Raw genomic sequence first — 9,363 nt, 5'->3', positions numbered from 1 at the left:
GGCAGAGGCAGGGGTAACGGATAGCTATAACGGATAATAGATTCAAAAAGACGCTCTGCCTGCCTTTTCATCGCATTTGAACTCCATAGAGGACGCCATTGATTTTTCCACCGAGGTTGAAGCGAACGGTGCATTGCCCTTTCTAGACGTCTTGTTAAAACGCGATAGTGGCAAACTATCATTCAGCGTTTTTAGGAAACCCACCCACACGGGGCATTATCTCAACTTTAGATCCGTCCACCCAGCCTCACATAAGAGATCGGTTGCTGCCACCGTATTAAAAAAGAGCCAACGCATTTGCAGTTCTCCTGAAGACGGGCAAATGACTTTGACATAGTGCGGCAAGAACTTTCATGCAATGACTACCCGACGTCTTTCGTGGCATTGGTCGAAAAACAGCTGTGTCGACCAGAACGTGAAACTGCTGTGTCTTCCCCCCTGAAACGTGCCACTGTTCCCTACACCCCTGGGATCAGTGAGGCTTTGGCACGCAAGAAAACTGCGATATGCTTTGGTCAACGTAAAGGACGTTCCTCCAAAAGAAAAATATCCCGGCGTGGTATACAGCATTTCCTGCTCCAACTGTGACTGCGTATACATTGGCGATACTGGTAACTTCGAAAGGCGCCTAAAAGATCATAAAAACGACGTTAAAAACAGAAAAGCAGATTCCAGTGCTATAGCCGAACACTCCACATCAAAGCAGCATATTTCATCTGGGGCAAGGCACGCGTTCCTGTGACAGAAAAGAAGAAATTCCCTCGCCTTCACCTGGAATCTTTGACTATACAAACGACCTGTCACACCTTGAACCGAAACTGCGGAAATCTGATAACTGCTTACGCACGCTTCCTGCGCCCCCTTTTCAAGCATACATAAGCTCGCGCAACCGCTTCTTGTTTTTACTGTGAACGCGGTTCCCGTACTACTGGAGTTGAAACGTCCTTTGTGTATTTTTTTTATGTTGTGGTCGGCGTCTGCAATGTCATGTTTTAAGAAATTACCTTGGGCCCCTCCCAAAAATATTCCTGTCTCTGTGCCTGACTGGAGTGCAGAAGCAGTCACCGCTGTGGTGGCTTCCATGCAGTGCCTAGGTGCAAAAGGGCAGAGCATTAAAAAAAAAATTGGCAGTGGCTTAGCTCGGGTATGCCAGGATATATGTAGCAAAAGCTAAGGCATAGCTTGGTTAGCCTTGGTTAATCTTGATTGCAAGTCCAGGTTAGTCTGGTTGTCTGGCTAGTTGTCACGCGGTTGGTCACATGGTGCAGTGCAATCACGGCTTTTTCTCTTCCTTGGAGTACTTTTTCTCTTCCTTGGATTCATAGATCATGGGGAGTCTTCATGCTACTACCTGCGCAGTGGTATAGTAGCTGAACAATGCGCCACTGCCCATTCAGGTGGCTGTTTCAAACACAGCCACCGACAGTGCTTGCGAGACCCAGGTGCTCTTCTCGAGCCGCTGTACTCATTTTTGCGCAGACAGTTCTTCAGGAGGCTATCATATGTCTCGACCAATGAGCTGATGTGCGGTGCCATGGTGAGGAGATGGCAAATAAATTGATTTTATTTGAATTAATTTTTTTGCCACCTGGGCAGCCAGCTTTTTCCTGACAGGGAATGAAGCAGAAAGAATACAATAACTTGCGGGTTGATGCTGATGATGAGCCATAGCAAAGGAGACACAGTCACATTACAATCCCATCTATTCATCGTCGATACCATTCGTGCAGGCTGCTTCGGCATTCCTTCCAAGTTCCTCGTCATCCGCGCATCAAAATTCTGTGAAAGATAGTGCGCGAGTACTGCAGGTAACAGGGGAAGAGCTGTATTGTGGAGAAGTTCCGAACATCTTCCTTCGATGCCCCCTCCCTCCAAATCCCCTGACGAGTGCCTGGCAGCGTCGTGTGCTGTTGCACTTACGGATAGTGCTGCATTGTCAGTATGGGCGCCCATTCGCAGCTGCATGGTGATGGCCGTTTCTTCTTCCAAGTGCTGGATGCTTGGTGTTGAACCCCACGGCTCCCTGCGTAATCGCTGGGCACTTAAAGGGTCATGGCTTTCTTGGGCGTTCCTTTGCCTAGTGTGCCAGAATTGTTTTATGGCTTTCATTCCTGCTTCCTTGCTGTTTCTAGCATTTTACCTTTCCCTTCGATGCGTAGCTGTGACATTTGTGTGCCGTTCCTACATGTGTTTTCTTTACAACATGGGCATGGTGGTTGAGAACGCTTGTGGGCTGCCGTATTTCAAGCTCTTTCTTAGTGGCTTTATTACAGATATAAGATGAAAACAGAATGAAAAGATGTTGCCGGCCTCGGTAATTGCTGTCATCTGAAACGCCTGAGCTGCTGGCAGGAAAAGTAAAGAGATAAAAATGCGGGCACAAAAAAAAAAAACGGAGACACAGAAAACCACAGTACAAGTGCCTTTTTCACAACCGGTTTATTTCGAAGGGAATGACCTCTTAAATACAAAAAGATACCAAAAGCAGCAATAAAAAACTTAGTTAACATATCAAGGTAAGGAAGAAAAACTAAAGCCTGCGAAGATAGCCTATTTCCCTCTTAGCGAGAGCAAAGGCTTGCTCATGCAGTTTCCGCACGAGGCTGTGTGAAATGCTTCCATCCCCTCTCTGGTTTGTTGCAAATGACGATGCAAGACCTGTGCAGTCTCAAAGAGAGGACAGCAACTGTTGCATTCTCAGAGATGTTCACTCACCTCTGACGAAGAATCATTTTTTTGCTTTCTGAGGTGAATGTTCACACACCGCCCGGTTTGGCCTATGTATGCTAATCCAAAGAGCAATGGAATTTTATACAGCACACGATTTTCACTAAGCACACATTTCACTCTGTGCTTCACTTTGCAGGAACGGGAACTATTATCAACACTTTCCGCCTTTCTTTGTGCAAGAGGACAAAGTCTTCCTAATCTCTGGGGGCCAGATAGGGCTACTCTAACATCACATTTTTTTGCAATGTGTCTTAACCCATGAGATAACTGGTGAATGTAAGGAATGACAGCATGCCCTCATTTTCATCATGAACAGCATCCAACTATCGCAAATTTCCTTTCTGTTGAAAAGTAAAAGGGACAGGGAGAGGATAGCGATGTGAAGTGCAGCGAGGAGTGATAGCAAGCAAGGGCAGAAGAGCAGTCTACACTCACAGACACTTCTTAGTGACTAAAACTACTACGTCTTTCCTAGGAATCTTCGGCCTAAGAGCTATAACTAAAAAATGAAGACATACTACACGTCAGCTATTCCCACGGTGATGCGACATAAAGAGAAAGGCAGCAGCTTCCTCATAGTGCCAAAAAGCAGGGGGGGGGGGGTTGGAGGGGGCGAAGTCTGTGATTACTACAGTGATGCATTTACATGTGACCGGGCTGGGTCTGGAGAACGCAGCAAGAAGAGTGAGAACACTGCAACAGACAGTAAGATGAGGCGTGCAATGGTGTAAGGGTGAAGCATCCAAAAACAAGGAAAAGATCTCGCCATTGCTGTCAACAGAACAGATGCATTGTGAATTTTCTTTTCCACTATAATCCGTTTCATGCATAGCAGGCAATACTGCGGAGACCAAGGAAATAGCGTGTCTGCGAAACCATATTACTCCACCACATATCATTTGTTCTTCTCGAAGCCTCAATGGGTGTTTGGACGAAAACAAAGAGCGTTATAAAACGACATGGCAGCACTGAGAATTATTGTCAATGCTGTGTGGTGCTCAGTGTTCGGGCCCTGTGGATACAATTTTTGCCAAGGGTGGATTACCTTTTAGGCACGGTTGGAGTAAGAGTGATTTGCTCTACCAGCCGCGTATCATACCGCCACATTTTATTCTTATTTCTCGAAGTCTTGTTGAGTCGCAGGACGAAAATATGGCAAGAGGTAAAACAAAGTGTTGGAGGTTGCATTTCATGGTACTTGAGATATGCTGCAACGAAATATGTCTATGGTCACTGTGGTTGTATGGCGAAAAACTTTTTGAGTGTGGACTTAGCCTGTGCGAACAGGCACACTAACTTTGACAGCGTTGCCTGCTATGTGTGAAAAGGAGCAGAGGTGCAATGCAAGTGCAGACAGAGTCCTGCGAGCACTGAAAGAGCATATCTCAAAGAACATAGACCATAATTTGCTACCTTGTGAGTGATGTTTGCTCTCAATTAGGCCAGTAGTTTGCGCACCGGATTTTTTAAAAAAACCATCACATAAATACAGAAGTCTGTGTAGTTCCCATACCAAGGAAGCCTGCAGCATGTTAGTGTTTGTGATAAAGCAGAAGTTAAAGAAGCACGAACACACATGCAGCATGAGAGGAGAATGAGGAATAGAATGGTTTATTCAGAGTTCTATATCTGCTGTTCTTAATTGGAGCACCATACAACAGTGTTTGTTATGGTTAAGCAGTTTATAGAACTTCAGATGGAAGGTTATGTGTTAACAGCCTTTCATATAATAGGGAAACAAACATAAGTCCTAGCAATATATGAGAGTGTTCAGTGTCTGTTTGCCCCATGCAGTGTGCCATGCTGATATGAATGCCATTTTCAACCGCAATGGCTTCGAGCTGCGTGGCTGCACACTGTACACAACGCATTTCCCCTGCAACGAATGCGCCAAGATGGTCGTCCAGTCAGGCATTCGTCAAGTGGTCTTCCTCGACAACAAGCACCCTGACGAGCCCATCTACGCAGCATCAGGGCTTATCCTCACCAAGGCTGGCGTGACCTTCAGGTTAGGCAGGGCACTGCTCCCTTATTTATCCCCAAGTTTTCTTGAAAGCACAGTCATACTTGTTATGTACCACTATAGTCTGTACTTTGGTGATCAGCTACACGGTGAAGCTGCTGTGGTGCAGGGTGTTTTTTTTTACAAGTGCATCACCTCAGGTAAGTATACTCGTACCTTCTCTTGCTTGACGGGATATCTATTTATAATACAGGGCAAACACTTGCTCAGAAGCTGAAGGCCATAGACACTTGAGATTTCTGCCGCTCTGTTTGTGACTAGAGTATTTGCTGCATCTCTTGTCATGGTCCTAACACACATAAGAATGTGAGTGAATGCTGGCCTACTCTATATTCTTTAAGCACCAAATGCATCATGAGAGCCTCACTGTTGTTGTTGTGGTCACACTGGAAGTGGTCTAGTATTTACCTGTGGCGGGGACTCTCAATTCTTATCATGTACACTTAAACCTGTAGACTGCTACCTATAGTGATTGCACTGCTAAAGTCAAGCAGCTGTACCACGTGCTTTGTTGAACCCAAAGTCTACTGGCCATTCACACTTGATTGATTACTCCCCTCATACAGTCAGCAAAACAATTGAATATCTGCCACGAGTGAAAATGTCTTTACTGCTAGGAATGTTTACTTTATCTATAAGGTGGACTCTTCGTACATTTTAACCATCAGATATATTTGTTGCACTCACAGTTTGGGCTGTTTGCTCTAAGTAATCGCATCTTTGTGGACAGTGTTAGTTTTTTTATGTTATTGTTTTTTCTGCTCAAAAGTAAAGATGTGCAAATATTCAGAAATTTCAAATACCGAATCAAATAGTCTATGTTCAAAATTATTCAAAACGAATCGAATATGTTCTCAAGTTTTCAAATACTTTTCGAATAATTGGTGTAAAATTCGAATATGCACTACTGTATTTTTCTTCTGTGACTATTCCAAAAACAGGGACCATACACTTCGTGTATCATGCTGGCAAAGAAGTGCATGCCCCGAGGAACTTTTAAGAGAGTGAGGGGTGGGGGTGGTGAGGTGCTGATCTCGGTTTAGAGGGGGGGAGGGAGTGTTTGGTCATGAATGCATCACTTACTGTTGCTGCACGAATCTTCCTGTGGCGGCATCATATGTTCTTCGCCTTCATGCATTTTTCTGGCTTAAAAATCGCATACTGTAAAAACCGGACTATAGGTCAGACTGGAATATAGGTCGACTCCCCAACTTCTAAAAATGAAAAAAATCTTTTTCAATGGAAAAAGTACTGAAAGGCACCCTTACCTTGAAACAAATGCTACTCGACAGGTTGCACAATGGTGATTATTTATTTTCGTTTAAATGCTGCTCGTATGTACAGCCGGCCAATTTTTTAACAGTATCGCGCACCCATCGACCCGCGTGTTTGTTTCTGGCACACACAATTACGGCGCCGTAGAGCAAAGCCCTTCCTCTTCATGAATCGCCGCACCCAGGATAGCGAGCCCTTGAATTGCACCCTCGTGAGTCTAGAGGCATGCGCGACCTCTACCGGTTTCACACAGATGCATTCGGCAGTCACAGGCACCGATCTTGCACATAGCGCAACTTTCCTTCCAATTCTGCATACGCTGCGGTCCGCCCAAGAAACGACGTTTTCTTCTGGTTGCTGCAAGTTGTAATACGCAGTTTCTGCCTCCAGCAGTACTGAATGCTCTTTTCCGATACTCCGAATTCGCTCTGTGCCACCAGGTTGCCGTGAGTTCCCGCACACTCAGTAGTGTTTCCTTGAAGGCGACGGCGCGGCGGTGAATTGCCGTCAGCTTCCGCTTATTTCGAAACAAAACGTGAAAAAGCAGCCTCTAACCGAAACAGCTTTGCAGCTACGGAAACGCAAAATGGCGGCACTGCTGCTGATGGCAGTGGTGATGGAGGGACGCTGTTGAGCTCAGCCACCCATTGTTGCAAAATTTCCGTAGTTTTTCCGCCAATGACCGGCATATAAGAAGGGGGTTGACTTTTCACCATGGTTTTTTGAAAAAAGTTTAACCTATATTCCGGTTTTTACGGTATATTTGCTATCAAGTAAGCCTACCCTGTCAGTCTAGTGTTACTTAGTATTCCTTTAAAGAGACTATGCAATGAAATTAAAGTCACTTGTAAATGTCTTCAATGCCTAGAAAGGGTGCTAAGGAGCATTCACACTAAGTATGAATCTTCGGAACTGAGCCGGCAATTTATGAATTTTTAAAAACCGTCTTTTTCAAAATTCGCGCGCCGATTAGCGTTCTCGTAGTGACGAATTTTGCAACTAAAATCGTGAAATTGACGTCACTAGTTCCGTGACGTCGGCAGGCCACCACACGCTGTCATTCGCTGGAGCCGCGGCAGCCACGACGTCATGGGCACGCTTCCGGCAGCTTGAAAGACGTCTGCTCGTGCTGCTGCACGAGCTCCTTGGGCAAGCGCGAACCAGGTCACTACCTTCGCGCATATGGTTTCAATTTACCTCCGCCACCTCTTTCTGTCGGGAGTTGCGGGGCCACCCGCAGTGTCTTTTTCGTCCGCAACAACAGACGACAAGCAAAAGAATCCGACGCGTGCCGAAATCCAGAAAGGTGAAGAGAGGCCAAGGAGACGCTGCCGATGCTGCCGATGAGGCGCTGGGTGCGACAACCGGAAGTTGCAAGCCGAACGTCAGGGGATGACGTGTTCATGAGCGGGGAACGGTCCCAGTACTGTTTTCTTTATTTTTTTCTTCTGCTTCGCAAGTACGAGTTTAGGGGAGAGAAGAGGAGCGCAATTTTTAATAGTCTATACCGTTGTTGTTATTGATGCTAGGTCAAAAATTCTTGCGTTGGTGTGACGAGTGATGAAATGCCTATCTCTCGTCTGGTTTATGTAACCTTAATTAATTTATTGCATAGTCCCTTTAAGTGTTATTCCTTAGCATTCCTTAGTATTTATTTAGTATTCCTTTAAGAAGGTCTGCACACAAGCACAATCATGTGGTGCTTCTGCACAGAGCAGACTGAAGATAACGATAATACCTTACATTCATCAGTTTTTGTATTGTCGTATAAAGGCTTGCCCAGCACAATTTGCCCTGCGTTACAGCATATACATGGTGTTCCCTGCACCCAACAAGCTCTCAAAGCTTTGCAGAATGCCCAACCCTGAGGTGACTCAGCAACGAAATTGTGGCAGAAAGCACAGGTGGGCTTTCATTGTTTGTGAAAGGCGTCGTTTATCAGATTCCTGTAGCCTGTGGAAAGATGCGTCTCATAAAAACTTGGAGATGCATGAAGGAAAGGTTAAGCGTAAATGCTAACAATGTAAAAAGGCATGTGAAGGAGAAATCTACATTGATTTCCTGCTAGTCACTGCTTGCCAGTGTTTGGTCTGACGTGATCCACGGAACTGCACCCCAGGCCTTGAGGGCAATGTTATTGTCGGGAAAAGCAAAGAATGTGTCATGCACAAAATTGTAAAATGTGAATCGATCACTAGACGGGAGGATTGCATGCCTTCTCTGACAAAAAGCTAGTTTTTTTTTTGCTCACATTGGGATGACTCCTTTGTCTTTGACACCATATATATTCCTGGGAGTCGCTCATAACAGTGATGTTGGAAGTTCAATTTCTTTACTCCATTCTTCGTCCTATTTTCTTGCTGCGGTCATTTTCTTTTTTTTTCTATATCCTAGGGTTCTTTCTGTAGGATATTCAAACTCGTTATAGTTGGTAGTACGAGCACAGACAAGTTATCTATCTCTATTTCACATGTAGATTTTTTGCTGTAAGTAAGTGCTCACATCTCAGTTTTCTTTTTCAGGCGACACATACCTGAGACAAAGAAGATTGTTAATGACTTCGAGCAGCTAGCTGCCTTCAAGATCTGACTGTGGTACTTTGTTATCATCTGCAACATCTTTAGATTTTATTCATAGTAAAAGCATCTGCTAAAAAGCCTCTTTGTGTTGCGTTGGGGACATCCTTTCTTTACTAAACAACCACTGACCAGAGGTCTGGGCATTTCAGACAAATAATCCCAGTGCATAGATGAGGCATTGAAGATAACCTCTGCAAAATATTAGAGCCATGCACGCACCGAAAAGCAGTAAAAACTCAAATCGAAGCCCGTTCACTCTTTTCTTTGAGAAGCCAACTTCCTCATCCTCTATTCTGGTTCAAGTTGACGTCATCTTCAAAACTTTCGCGAGAGCCATTCCACTTTTGCGTCGTTCGGACTGACAGGCGAAGAGTGGGCATAGCCGGTTCGTGGCGTCGTCTGCTCGTTGCGCGCACGCTTTCCGTAGCCCCTCAAAAAACTAGGTATTTAGTTACTCGTGCCAGTTCATGTATGCTTCAGCTTGTCCTGTGCGTGTGCCATGTCGTGTGTCATCGAGCCTTTCCCTTGCTTGCACAGCCGACCACTCCACACACACACTGCTTCTCACTCATCCATCTTGTTTACACTGCCACTGTCTTGGTTTTTCTCGGCTCCATTGAAAGACAACAGGAACTTAGGAGCAGAGAAAAGACACAAATGCATAGAACACATAAACACGCACAGAGAAGTGCAAACGCAAACACGCATTTCCAAGAAATGCTGGATGGTTCCCGGGTCCGCACTTTACCTTGCGTT

At 45.2% G+C, this 9,363-nt stretch overlaps 1 protein-coding gene across 1 annotated transcript in view; it reads left to right on the top strand.

The window, feature by feature from the left end:
- The window catches only part of LOC144112358 (deoxycytidylate deaminase-like), a 13,752-nt gene extending 5,135 nt beyond the window's left edge, over positions 1 to 8,617 (top strand). Inside the window, exons 4-5 of the mRNA XM_077645207.1 lie at positions 4,525 to 4,738; positions 8,551 to 8,617. Coding sequence (XP_077501333.1) covers positions 4,525 to 4,738; positions 8,551 to 8,617 — 281 coding nt within the window. The remainder of the gene's footprint in view (positions 1 to 4,524; positions 4,739 to 8,550) is intronic.
- The last annotated feature ends 746 nt before the right edge of the window (positions 8,618 to 9,363 follow it).

This window comes from Amblyomma americanum, unplaced genomic scaffold (genome assembly GCF_052857255.1).
Source record: "Amblyomma americanum isolate KBUSLIRL-KWMA unplaced genomic scaffold, ASM5285725v1 scaffold_72, whole genome shotgun sequence".
In the NCBI taxonomy this organism is placed as follows: domain Eukaryota; kingdom Metazoa; phylum Arthropoda; class Arachnida; order Ixodida; family Ixodidae; genus Amblyomma; species Amblyomma americanum.
The sequence above is the reverse complement of the archived record's forward strand: the minus strand, read 5'-3'. Positions and strand labels throughout refer to the sequence as shown.